The sequence below is a fragment of the Tetranychus urticae genome, chromosome 1, assembly GCF_039701765.1.
Source record: "Tetranychus urticae isolate SD_2017Ah chromosome 1, NJAU_TeUrti_SD_1.0, whole genome shotgun sequence".
Classification (NCBI taxonomy): domain Eukaryota; kingdom Metazoa; phylum Arthropoda; class Arachnida; order Trombidiformes; family Tetranychidae; genus Tetranychus; species Tetranychus urticae.
Genome location: NC_142958.1, coordinates 15,426,422 through 15,440,950, shown reverse-complemented (window position 1 = coordinate 15,440,950; position 14,529 = coordinate 15,426,422). Strand labels below are relative to the sequence as shown.

At 33.4% G+C, this 14,529-nt stretch overlaps 2 protein-coding genes across 3 annotated transcripts; both read right to left on the bottom strand.

Moving 5' to 3' along the window:
* Positions 1-307: 307 nt before the first annotated feature.
* On the bottom strand, positions 308-5,938 carry LOC107367638 (uncharacterized). Of its 2 annotated transcripts, none has more exons than XM_089266047.1 (4): positions 5,451-5,938; positions 4,782-5,042; positions 4,634-4,669; positions 308-904 (listed from the first exon to the last, which is right to left on the bottom strand). In XM_089266047.1, the coding sequence occupies exons 1-4, from the start codon at positions 5,749-5,751 to the stop codon at positions 429-431; spliced, it is 1,074 nt and encodes a 357-aa protein (XP_089122173.1). In that variant the 5' UTR covers positions 5,752-5,938; the 3' UTR covers positions 308-428. The 2 variants fall into 2 exon arrangements, with proteins under 2 accessions (XP_089122173.1, XP_089122174.1); XM_089266048.1 differs by lacking the exon at positions 308-904 and adding an exon at positions 2,948-4,204.
* A 5,379-nt stretch (positions 5,939-11,317) lies between these two features.
* On the bottom strand, positions 11,318-13,097 carry LOC107367653 (cytochrome P450 2J4-like). The gene has a single exon (XM_025162015.2). The coding sequence runs from the start codon at positions 12,918-12,920 to the stop codon at positions 11,421-11,423; it is 1,500 nt and encodes a 499-aa protein (XP_025017783.2). The 5' UTR covers positions 12,921-13,097; the 3' UTR covers positions 11,318-11,420.
* Positions 13,098-14,529: the final 1,432 nt, after the last annotated feature.

The window sequence follows — 14,529 nt, the reverse complement described above, 5'->3', positions numbered from 1 at the left end:
CAGTGTGTTACAGATAAATACGCGTTTTCTTATCGCTAATAACTTTTTTTGATTTTTATCCAGTTTGGATATTTTTTTGCATGAAGTGAGTTATCGAGTGAAAATTACGGTTGCAATAGTCATAATTTACATTTTTAAAACACCGTTAGTTTGCCACCAAATCAATAAAGTTGAAATCACAAAAATAGTCATATCATCGCGTGTTGATAGTCCACGATAGTGGCGATAGTATCGCAGTTCCGTATCAGGCATCCTTTTTTTTCTGAGCAAAAAACTGATGCAATTATACAATAAATTAAGAACCGAATGCGAGTTAATTTGTTTATTAATTTGTCAATGGAAATTCAAAGAAAAAGGGGAAAAGAGGAAAAGGAAAGAGTAGAAGGGGAAAGATAAACAAACAGATATCATAGAGACATTTGATGAGCCTAGTTGCGTGGAAGTCTTCTTTTAGCTTTGACGTAATTTTGCTGAGCAATTAAACTGTTAGCATACTTGATTTCAGACAAGAGAAGAAGCACTTCAAATGAACTGAATGAGTTGGAATTCGGATTTTTTCTTTCAGTCCCACGCGAACAAACTTTCAAACTGTCATCTGATGCTGTGGGTTTTCCAAATACAAAGATGCTGCTATCAGTAGTACAAGAAGCTGCTTTAGTAGATGCGATAGACAAACTGTTTGAGCTTGTCGATGATGCCGATTGTTTAGCTTGCACTGTGGTGACGGTCAAACCTATATTTCTGGATACCGTTGGGTTGTTATTGCTCGATGTGACTTTATCTGTTTGTCCAGTATCCATTTCATAACCACCTTCTATTATTATGTTCATCATGAAATCACAGTGGCTTTGAAGTTGCTCATTTTCAGTCTTTAACTCTTGTAATCTTTCCTCCAACCTAGAAGCTAAGATAGAAGTAATGAGAAGGTTGCTTCAAGAGCTCACTTAACTTTAATCAAATAATCACAAATAATACAGATAGATGTATAGATCGGTGACAAGAGTGGACATTTAACCAAAGAGCTTCAACTGTTTGTGCTTTTTCTAATTTCGGAAAAGCGAGGACTTACCATGATTAGCTGAATTTTTCGCTTTTAACTTCAACATCATGACAATGATTTCGAGTGGATTGATTTGTTGAACATATTGTTGCCTCTCATCTCTAGTTTTCTTCTCATATGTTGCTAAAGTTTTGGACGTTTGTTCCTTACCAGCCTTTTCTTCATCACGATGCAATTTCAATTCTTCAATTCGATTTCTGCAATCTTCCAATTCAACTTGCAACTGTTCATATTTTTTAGCGGAAACTCCGAGAATTTCGTTGTCTAAGTTATCCTGATTTTCCTCCTCTTTAACATCAGGTTCAGTAAAGGATACCTTACTGTTTTTATCACTATCCAACTCAATGCTCATTACAACATGTAAATTATTATCCAGATGAATTAATTAAAGGAGATACACAGTCGATTGGCATTAATACTAAACAAAATAAACTGTTAAACTGAATAGAGTTAATTGATTAGTTGATCACGAATATCATTATTAGCTTGATGAAATAAAAATACAAAAATTACCAACGAGTGAAATAACAATTACAAACAAATGAATTGAATTTGATGACGATTTTTACTTTACGCATCTGATTATGATCGCCTTGATAGGATTACAATTAGGTATTAAATTTATATCTTATCACATGAAGTGGGAATTGGATGTGCAAAGAAAATTAAAAGTACCGTCAAACTCAATGCATTCGTTTGTAATATTGATTAAAGCAGTCAAAGTTACTAACAAGTATTAACAATAACTTGTAGGTTTCAATTGACATGTAGGCAAGTCCAATTAATCACAAAGCAATTCCATCTGGTGTTTCAATCCCGATGGAACTAAAATGATTTAAAATGCAATCAAAATCGATAATCGATTAAATAACACGATAGAAGGTGTTTTTGTTTCCTACATATTTTTTGAATCTTATAGTAGTAACTTGTTTTATGCGAGACCAACTGATGCAACAATTGATAAAGGCTGTTTCAAAAGTAAAATACAGACGAGTAACTTTTACTGAAAGCTATCAAATATTTTTCAAGTTTTTTCGACCCCTTTCAATTAATGTTGATATTGTTCAACATTATAAGTAAAAATAGTCAAAAAACGCCTCGAAAATTATTTTACCATTGAAGCACTTGCAAACTTACCTTACATAATGCAATGTGGAGTGATATTGGATCGAGTTGATGACACAGTCACAAGAATCACATCCAAAACAATTGCGTAAATTTGAGTCATAAAATTGACGCAAAAATTATCAAATAAGTTTCAAAATAAACTGGAAACTTCAGAAAATCTTACCTAACCTTTGATCGAAATAGAGATTAATATGAGCCAATTTCATTCAGTCAGAAAATTCATCCTCAAAATAAACAACCGACAATGCCTTAAAAAGATTCTAGGCAATGAATATTAGAAAATATGAGTTTTAATAAATTCTCATTGAAAAGACCTAAATTCATAACGAAAAAGCAATCGAAAATAAAGGTCCATTGAAACTTGCGTCAACCTATGTTAACATCATGACGAATCATCTCTAGTAACAGCATTGATTATTACAATATAATATAATAACTCTCTTCTCGTCAACTTTCCTTTTCTTTTGCGAATATCACATCTGTTTTCTTTCGTCATTCATCACATTAGAGTGATCGCTTGATGACCTTCTATGCATAAACAGTAGAGAGACTTCTAGTTTCTATTTGGTTATCGAATGCAATCATTCTTCATGGATAAACATACTCTGTTCCCGATTGTGTAGTTTTGATTGGTCTAGGAACTGGTAACTTATATTAAGGGAGATACACGGTCGATTGACATTAATGATAAACAAAACATTAACAGTATTAACTGAACACAAATGCCATTATTGGGTTGATGAAATAGAGACATAAAAATTAACATAAATAACAGTATATTTAATAAAGCGGTCAAACTTAATAGTTTCAATTGACATGTAGACAAGATAATTAATCACAGAGCAATTCCATCTGGTGTTTCAAATCCGATGAACCATTATTGATTGATAAAAACAATCAAAAGCAATAGTGATTCAATAAAACGGTTCAAGGTGATGCCGGTTGTTTAGCTTGAGATGTTGATGGTGAAGCGCTAAAAGAGAATGTAGAACTCTGACCGAAAGCATTTGATTGAATTCCGGGTGAGGCAAGAGATGATGGAGCATTTGAAGACGTAGAACTAAAAAACAAACCAGAACTGGAGCTTTGGGTAGTTTTAGGTGTTTGTCCAAAAGTAAATCCTGAGGTCGACGTTGTTCCTGCTGATGAGGTGCTTCCAGAAGTGAGTTTTGCAGCTGTGCAAGCTGTTTCATCACGCGAAACTGGATCAGTTGTGCTAATTGGTTTTGTTCGATTAGATGAAGATATTTTTGTTTGTGAAGACTCGCCTAAAGAACCAGTAGACATTATTAAATTTTTATTTGAATCTGTTGACTTTCCAAAAGCAAGCGAGCTGCTAGCGGTTGTAGGGGTAGATGATGTTGATGTTGATGAGGAACTGCTAGTAAGAGTTATAATCTTAGAAGTTTCAGAGCCCGAAGCCAATGGGTTTACTATTATTAGAGGTGGAAAATGAGCTATGCTCTTTTCATTTAGTTGTGCTTGCGAAGCCTTTGAAGCCAATCTCAGCTCATGATTTTTTTTAGATTTTTCGCCTGTGATACACTTTGTACACACCCATGATCCTAGTGGTTTAAATTTATCAAAAAAAATGTGGCTCATTAGCTTTAGCCACATTTTTATCTACAGGCTTGTCAGTTTTGTCTGAAACATCTTTAATTTCGGTCTTTTCTTTTTCTAGAGCTCTGCATAGTTCACTTGAATCTGTTTTAACATCTGATGAAGCATCTAATTTAATCGGTGTATCTGTGCTAACAAGTATTTCCTTGGTAGGCACAGTTGAGTCAGATTGCAGAACGTTTTTTTCTTTCTCACTTTAATTTTCGACATTTTCGATAGTTGTAGTGCGTTTGACTCTCGTTTCGGTATTCTCAGCTTCTTTGTTTACTTTTTTTGTTTTTCCAGTGTTCATTCTATAATCACCTTCTATTAATCTGCGCAACATGAAATCACGGTGGCTTCGAAGATGGTCATTTTCGCTTTTTAACTCTTGTAATCTTTTCTCCAACCTAGAAGCTACAGAAGATAGAAGCTGTAGATAGAATAAGAAGACATTTACGTTGTTGGAAATCAAGAGAAAGGCAATATTTAGTGCATCATTATTCATAATATCAATTCGAGGTTAAAATTCAAAATTTGTTGCTCTTAAAATATCTAATTCATCGAAAAAGGCAAAAATCTGAAATTAAGTTATTGAGAACTGGAACTGTTATTGAAAATGAAAAGAAAATGAATAAACGAGATAACCAGAAATATGTGACTCCAACGAGAAAATTTTGGCTGATAAAAATGCAATCATAAATTGAAAGTAATTGAAAATGAAATCTACTTTTTACACCAAAATAAAATTTGATTACGAACGAGAACGAAGGCAGAATGGTGATATAGTGAAAATGTAACGAGGAAATGCACAATAAGTTTGTTGAAGATGATAAGATACCATACCGGATGAGGCATATTTATCCTGGTGTGAAATTAGACCTGAAAAATTAAGAATGAAAAAAGGAATAAATCAGAGGAAATTATAAAACCTATGAGAACGGGTTATTTACAATTCAAAATCGAGATGATACAGTTGTAAAATATGCAATACCTGTAAGATTGTTCATTTCTCTGTCTTTTTCACAATCTCGAGCAATTGCATCGATTGCTTCGATTAAAGAAGCATCTTCAAGTGATAAGTCAGTGTCCATCCAGGCCTGACGAGGTCCCATAATAGATGAGGCCAGATTTTTAGAGGACATGTTGATGTTGACTTCTTCGCTGTGACTAGAATAAGGTTCAATATCAGACTTTCTGGATGTTGTCGGCTTGTTATAACTGGATGGATATGTCTTTTCCTCCAATCTAGAAGCTATAAATAAGTACGGAGGATTGAAAAATTGTTTTTAAATCACTCTATTCAGCATTCATTAAAAAACAAATTGAATTTTTCTCTGATAACAGAAGTGTGCATGTTATAATGATTTAAGCGAATACTGAAGCAATACAGAGGTTAATTTAAGCGTTCATTTTAGTTTAATAAAGTAATCACTAATAATAAAGATCGGGGACAAGAGTGATAATTCAACTAAAGAGCTTCGAATGTCTATGATAACACAGCAATTGGAGATAGCGTCAGGTTTTTCATACAATCAGGAATCAAGTCAAACAGAAATGGGTTTCATGATTCACACTTGATTTACTTTCATTGAATTTTTTGGAGACAACCTTTCAGGTCAATCAGTATCACATTTCTTTAACTAAATTCAAGATAACTTACCATGATCAGCTGAATTTTTGGTTTTCAACATCAACATCATGACAATGTTTTCGAGTGAATTGATTTGTTGGACATATTGTTGCCTCTCATCTCTAGTTTGCTTCACATATGCCGCTAAAACTTTAAGCGCTCGTTCCTTACCAGCCTTTTCTTCATCATGGTGGAATTTCAATTCTTCAATTCGATTTCTACATTCTTCCAATTCAACTTGCGAGTGTTTATATCTTCCTAAGTTATACGCTTCCTCAACATCAGGTTCAGTGAAGGATATTTCACATTTTTTAGCACTATTGAACTCCATGGCTATTATAACATGTAGATTATAATCAAGAGTTAATTAAGGGAGACACAGTAGATTGACATTACTGATAAACAAAACCAACAATAAGCGTTAACTGATCACAAATACCATTATTGGTTTGATGAAATAAAAAAATAAAATTTACCAACAAGTGAATGAAATAACAGTATTAATATATTATATTTTATAAAGCTACCAAACTTGCTAGTTTCAATTGATTTCAAGACGGATTAATTTATCATTAATTCTTTCTGGTATTTCAAACCCGATTGAGCTAAAAGAACTATGATTTATTGAAAAAACAATCAGAATCAATAGTAGATTAATTAACACAATTCAAGGTGTCTTGCATTGAATTAGTGTTGTATTGTTCCAATATTTTCAAGGAACAAGAACAACGAGAAGAAAAATTTCTTCGGAACAAGAACAAAAAATGTTGTTCCTAGTTCTTAAAATGGAAAACAAGAACAAGAACAAGAACAGTACAAATCGGAACAAAAAAAACCTAGCGGAACAAAACATAAAACTGAGAACAATTTTGGTGAAAATTTCAATTTATCAACAGATTTTGGGTAAAATAGGGTTTGACTTGAATCCCTCTGGTGTTAATGGGTTACTTTAGGCACTCATTTAGCATTTTATTGCGTCACCTTTGTTCTTTTTTTCTGTGCTAGATTCGGGTTGTTCTGTTCCTAGGTTGTTCCTAGTTCCGATTTTTCGGAACAAAACGACGGAACAGAACAAAGAACAATTGTTCCTGGCGTTGGAGAACAAGAACAATAGAACACTACATTGAATAGATATTTTTTATCTTATCTTGTTTTACTCGAGAGCAGTTGATACCAGAATTGGATAAAGGTTGTTTCAAATGTAAGAAGACAAATAAAATGGGTTAAATTTTTGACATGAAATATGCAGACAGGAATCTTGAAGTGTGAACAAGCCTATGTATCAAAAACGAAGGGATGATTATATTTAAAATACGTAAGAAGGGTCTATTACAAAGAGTAAAGAAATTTTTTGGTGTCAAAATACTCTCTTATGCGGGTGAATGAATGGACTGGTAGAAGATGAGTGGTATCAATTGATGATAAAAAATTAGTACAGGGCATTTCAGCTAATTTTTCTCGTTGTAAATTGGCTATATCTTTGCCCCTGAGTGACTTAGAGGATAGATATTTTGTTGCTGGAAATTTGGGTGATACTCAATTGTCATATTTCAAGGTCGTTGCTTTATTTGACCTCTAACTGATATTAGGAGTTCATTTACTAAGAGTGCAAAAATTTTTAGATTGGTTGATGTTTATGCGAGTTAGTATCCTATACCGATGGAAAGATGAATGCATTTTTCTTAAAACCAATTCATCAACAGTAAAATGTGTAAACACTCATATCTTTTGACCATTTCACTAGCATCAACCAATCTCAAAATTTTTGCGCTCTTAGAAAATGACCTCCAAACATCAGTTAGAGGTCAAATAAAGCAACGACCTTGAATGACCTTGACCTTGAAATATGACAATTGAGTATCACCCAAATTTCCAGTAACAAAATATATAAACTCTAGGTCACTCAGGGGCGAAGATATAGCCAATTAAAAACGGGAAAATTAGCTGTAATGCCCTGTACATAATGATTTATTTTATTGATGCGTTTGATGATGGATCTGGCTATGTATGAAATGACATGACGATCAGGTGAATTATTGGTGCCAACTCTACTCGCATTTTCGCTTCTTTTCTTGCGTTCAAGGTGCAAAGCTGTCAGCTGCAGAAATGGTTAATAAGAATTTCGCTTCTGGATTCTGGATTCTGGAAAAGGATTAATTCTATAGCTATTAGAATCTGTCCGTTGGTCCTATATGGAAGGTCTTATCTTAAAGATTAAGGATAATAACCTGATAAAAGCGCAACCAAATTTTGTTAAATTTTCATATTCTGGATTCAATCGCTGCTCTTTTGTATCTATCCAGAAGCTAGATTATGCAAAGTTACGGCTAAACGTAAATAAAAAATTTTTTTGACATTGTAGTGAAGCATTTTATTCATATGACAGAATTGATAAATCAATTACAATTACCAATACAATGAGTAGAGTACAATGAGAAAATTACTATCAACATAAAAACAACATCATAATGATAAGTATCCTTTTAATGTACAATTGATTGATATAATTTTTCTCACCCTATTATTGACCAATAGTTTGTAAATATAAATCTATGAATAACATTTAATATTATCACATGTTGGTTAAAAAAGTTCTTCTATACAAAGATGTAATATTTTTCAACTGTAAAAACGTCGAGGTGAATGTAATCAGCTCATTTGACCGATAACAAATTATCAAACCGATTATTCGATATTGGTCGATCCGTTTCTTTAAATTAATGTAGAAAGCATATACTTTTCCTGAAGATTTGTTGACTGTAATAACTTTATTGCCATTCGATTGTAGCGAAGTTAAAATTAAATCATTATATATCCATTTTACGTCTTTAGATGATTCAGTCTTATCGGACGCTTTAGTTTTAAAATTTAATTGGGTGAATTCGGGATCCTTTGTAAATATATAACATCATCGTTCAAAACAGTGGCTGGGAAAGAATGTATCGGGCGTTTTTTTTTATTTTAGGCCTTGATGTAGGCATAACTCACGAACGGTTAGCGCTACAGACTTCAGACTTGGACCATAATTTTATGCAAATTGCACAACCATAAGTTCGAGTGTTCAAGGTTATTCAAGGTCAATTCTTTATTTGACCTCTAATTGACCTTGAAAGGTCATTTTCTGAAATTGCAATTTTTCTTACCCGAAGGTGTTAGTCACATGTTCATAACTCATACCATTGGAAAGGTGGAATGAATTTTTACTGATTAACTGCATGTTAAGTGATCACTCATATCCTTTAGCCAGTATGAGTTATGAACATGTGACTTGTGAATCGAAATTAAAAAACTGGTTAAATTGACTTGATTCATAGCCAATTGAGGGCAGCACAAAAGTCAATATAACCATAAGTTGGCACCTTAAAGCAACTCTAACCTGAATGAATATAAAAGTTAAACTGTTTTATTTCATTTGTTGACTTTCATTTGTTAACCTTTAGCCATCAATAATCAATATTTTATTGCCTAAAAATTGATTTCTTTCTTTGATTAATATTTTCAGAGAAATGATCGCACTTAAATATTATAAATATTTCAACTGACGCATTAACTTCTTAAGTCATCAGTAAAATTAGAACACAATTTTCCTTCAAGAGTTACTCATGAAATCCTTTTTTCCCATTCAAATTGCTCGTAAAAGTTGAAAAAAACATTCATCTCGATGAAGCGTCAAATGAGGGAAAACTGAAGATTGTTTATTCACTTTCAACTCCACGATCATGCCATCAGTACCGTCATCATCACTTGTTCATCTTCAAACCATCCTCGAAGTTTTACCTTTAAACTATGGAAGCTCACGAAAACTTACCTTACATAATGCAATGTGGAGTGATATTGGATCGAGTTGATGACACAGTCACAAGAATCACATCCAAAACAATTGCGTGAACTTGAGTCATAAAATTGACGTAAAATTATCAAATAAATTTCAAAATAAACTTGAAACTTCAGAAAACCTAACCTTTGATCGAAGTAAAGATTAATTTGAGCCAATTTCATTCAGTCAGAAAATTCATCCTCAAAATAAACAACCGACAATGCCTTAAAAAGATTCTAGGCAATGAATATTAGAAAATATGAGTTTTAATAAATTCTCATTGAAAAGACCTAAATTCATAACGAAAAAGCAATCGAAAATAAAGGTCCATTGAAACTTGAGTCAACCTATGTTAACATCATGACGAATCATCTCTAGTAACAGCATTGATTATTACAATATAATATAATAACTCTCTTCTCGTCAACTTTCCTTTTCTTTTGCGAATATCACATCTGTTTTCTTTCGTCATTCATCACATTAGAGTGATCGCTTGATGACCTTCTATGCATAAACAGTAGAGAGACTTCTAGTTTCTATTTGGTTATCGAATTCAATCATTCTTCATTGATAAACATACTCTGTTCCCGATTGTGTAGTTTTGATTGGTCTAGGAACTGGTAACTTATATTAAGGGAGATACACGGTCGATTGACATTAATGATAAACAAAACATTAACAGTATTAACTGAACACAAATGCCATTATTGGGTTGATGAAATAGAGACATAAAAATTAGCATAAATAACAGTATATTTAATAAAGCGGTCAAACTTAATAGTTTCAATTGACATGTAGACAAGATAATTAATCACAGAGCAATTCCATCTGGTGTTTCAAATCCGATGAACTATTATTGATTGATAAAAACAATCAAAAGCAATAATGATTCAATAACTCGGTTCAAGGTGTCTTACATTGAGTAGATATTTTTTATCTCATCTTTAGTAACTTGTTTTACTTCGAGAGCAACTGATACCAGAATTGAGTAAAGACTGTGTCAAAAGCAAAAGGACAGACGAATAAAACTTTAGACTAGAGAGTAAACTTTTTACTGGCTGCTATCAAAAAGATTTTAAAAGCTTTTTAGATTATTAATAATTAATATATTTCCTTTCTTTTGATGTTGATATTGTTGACCGTTGCAAGTTAAAAACGAGTCGAAAATTCTTTTTCCATTAAACTTACACAAGTATGTTTGCCATTCCCTATATTGGAGATGAAAAAAGACTCTAAGCATTTCGATGAGAACTTCGTGACACTAACAGGGCAAAACAGGGACAATAACCAACTGTTCGATCCTCGAGGCAACCAATCGAGCAATTCAGCAATGGCATTGAAAGCGCAATCTGGTTATGAACAAGTTTTTGGCTAACATAAAACAATCAAAAAACGTCAAACAAGCAAATAGTTCAGTGTGCCTCTGTAGTTGTGCAAAATTGCTGAAATTAACATTATCCATGATCATATCAACGGACTATATTTTATTTTTCATTTATGTATGCGAAAGCGCATAAATCGCACGGATTTCTAGCAATAAAAATCGAACTGAATAGTTCACTAAATTGTACATAATAACCTGAAAAGCAACCAGATTAACCAGAAAAAGATAACCAAACTTATAACAATTTATCGATACTCTTAATAGCAAGATTAGCTTTTTGCATCACTTTTTCATCCTACATGTTCAATTGCAAATAAAACGTCGAGTACTTTGCTTCATCAACAATTGACAATGCAATCAAATTAATAGGTGTCAATGTCAATTTTTCTGGATAAGGGTTAAAATGATATAATTATGAAAAGGGTGTTAATGGGATTATTTCTGAAAAATTTATCTCAAGATAAAGATAAAACACAAAATTAAAGGTTAATCAAAATAGAAGAGCCAATACAATAGACTGATTCATCTTTATCGTCATTTTATAACAATTTTCATCTTAATCTTCAGATAACTTTGTCAGAAATAAACATTGAAACCCTTTATGATGCAGAAGAATAAAGCAGGAGTTGAAATTGATACTTTCGTGTGTTTATCACTTTTGCTTGTCACTCATAAAATAATCATTCTTTTCTCACATAATTATCTTGATTGCTTTAATTGATTTACTCTTTATTAACGTACAGTAACAGCATTAAACGCTATCATATTAACAGGCCAAAACTGAGGCCGCTGTAATCTGCTAATTATCTTTCCAATCGCGAAAATGAACTTTCATCGTTTTTTTCACCATTCTATTTAGGGCATATTTCACTTCGTTAGATATTTCATATCCTTCTGGAATTGAAACTCGAAAATTTTGTAGAATTGAAACCAAATAAAGAAACAGTTCCATTAGAGCCAAATTTGCACCTGGACACATCCTTTTGCCACCACTAAATGACATTAAATTTGGTTGTTTGGCAACTAATGTCCCATCTTCATTGAGGAATCTTTCTGGTTTAAATGAATAAGGATCATTCCACAACTTTGGATCACGATGAACAGCCCAAAAGTTGAAAATAACTATTGCATCTTTAGGTATAGAATAGTTCATTACTTGTGTGTCTTGAGAAGCGCGTCTATGGACGTTGAGAGGAGCGATTGTTGACATTCGTAGAGATTCATAAACGAATGCCATTGTTAAATGCATTGAATTTCTGTCTGCATAATCAGGTTGACGCTCGAATCCAATAGTTTGCTTAATTTCATCTCGTATTTTCTGTTGATATTCAGGATAAGTGATTAAATATAACATGATAAAATTCAATACAAGTGTTGTAGTATCCGCACCAGCTGCGTAAAAATCAGCAGTATTTCGCCGCAATGTGTTCATATTGAAACTTGAATTGGGATCTTTTTGTTTATCCATTTCTTCCAAGAATCCATCGATATAATCTTCAATTTCATGAGTTGCTTTCTTTTCTCTATGTTTACCAACTTCTATTGTGACTTTCTTTTCTAGCTCTTCCGAGCTGCTTGTGATCTTATTGAGTTCAGAGCTGAATTGTGAAGCCAGGGAAACCAAAAAAGTTATCGAGGGCATAAATACGAATTTACTGAAGTATGAGGCATTTTCGACAAGATGCTTCACACTCCGACACATTTCACTTGCCAGCGGGTCATCATATTCAAAACGATGTCCGAACAAAAGGATTGATATATTATTCGCAACACTCAATTTAATCACTTCACCGAAATCAACTTCTGCACCATTCGCTGATTTTAGAGAGTCAATGAACATATTAATCTCTTGCTTCACTTTGTCTTCAAGCGTTTTTTTCCCGAAACCAACTTTCCGAAGTATTGTTAGAGCAACTCGTCTCTGTTGTTTCCAAGGTTCACCGGACATTTCAACTAATGACTGATCACGTTTGAATCCAGGAATAAAGCTTGTATTCGGACGAGCCAATAAATGATCATTCCTAAAAGCTTCTTCAATGGCTAGCGCATCGTTTATCACAACAACATCAAACTGGCCACACTTAAAGCTGAATACTGGTCCATACTTTTTACCCAATTCAGTAATTTGAATATACGCATCTTTCTTTATGAAGGGCAAGTAACCGACAAAAGGTAAGCCCCATGGACCAGGAGGAAGTTTTTTAAGTCGATAAATAAAGTTGAATAAATATTTGATCAACCAAACAGTTAAACAACCGAAAAAAATGTTTAATAAAGTTGGGTTTACGTTGAGAAACATGTTGATTACTCGATAGCAAGGAAAAGCACAATTTTATGAAATTGTTAGGCTGATACTGAGAGTGATTCACTTCAAAAACCTATGATAACAATGCATAAACTCACTCATCTCATTCAGCCAAATCACTTTCGGCTGAAACCAGAGTAGTAGTAAGGGTAGAGAGGTGCACCAGAGACAGGCAATAATTCTATCAACTGAATCACATTCATTAATTATATCAATTTTTTCTTGCGAAGGTATTTCACTTAATCTAATTTTCATTTTGATAAACAATTGATTGAAACACTTGCTATCGTTTGGTCGGCATAAGTTCGTTTGACCCCCTTCTTTTTACCTGCTTTTCCCCTTTAGTTTACCTAGATGGCAGTGATGATGGGAATGATGGGAAAACTGGAGCCAATGGAGCAGTTTACGATGAACATTGTCATTATGCATCAACCGAGATAGTTTCAACACCTACCCAACCACCAAAAAATGTTTTCAAACCCAAACCAAGTCCACCAGAAGTAAATTCAAAGCCGGTCTCAAAACTACCAGCAGCTAAACCAGGAGCTGATTTATTACCAGAAATGCATCCATCAGAGAAGAAAGAATCGATCAAAAGTGGATTACCCACAACCCCTAATGCAAACAATGTAAATTTGGAATGGAAGGTGAAAAAGCGTCCAGATGGAACCAGATATATAACTTGCAAACCCATTAGAAATCCGATATTGAAAGAACAGGCACAAATTATTAACCAGGAACGGCTAGGATTAACAACTGATGACGATGCAATGTCCGAATTAAAAGTGGGTCGTTATTGGAATAAAGATGAAAGAAAGAAGCATTCTAAATGAGCAAAAGATCGAAAAAGAAAAGAAATGTTATTAAGACAAATTAAAATGTGTGCTGTTAGAGAGCATTCAGAGGAAAGGGAACCAAGAGTTAGTAAATTTATAGAGCATACCTCGCATCATGGTGGTGGGGTGGGAAGTAGTGGTGGTAATCACTCCTCGTCTGGATCTAGTGGGTCAAATGCAAAAAACAGAGCAATTAGAGAAACATTAAAAGGTTGTGTCATTAAAGGCAATGTTTAAAAGATAGGCCTACTCATGGTTTTACTCATCGATCTTGTGCTCGATCTTTGAGTATTTTTCGATCCGCAGATCGAGATTGAAGATCGCCGATCTTGCCATCTCTTTACTGGGTTTTCATTGAAAAAAACGTGATGTTCGATCCTCGAGGCAAAGAACTGAAGATTCAAAAATAGCGTATTGAAAGTGACATCTGACTATGAACAAGTTTTTGGCTACCATAAAACAATCAAAAAACGTCAAACAGTCAAATGATTCAGTGTGACTCTGTAATTGTGCAAAATTGCTGAAATTAACATTATCTATCGTACAATCAACACACAAGCGTAAATTAAAATTTTTGCAAGAAAATCTGAATACATAGCTCTTCCTGCTTCCAACAGGACGATGATCCAAAACAAGAGCAGCTGACTGATAAGTCTATGACTCTTTAAACAAAAGTTAACGACTTGTGAATCGAAGTTAAAAAACTGACTTGACTTGATTCATAGCCAATGGAGGGCAGCACAAAAGTCAATAAAACCATAAGTTGG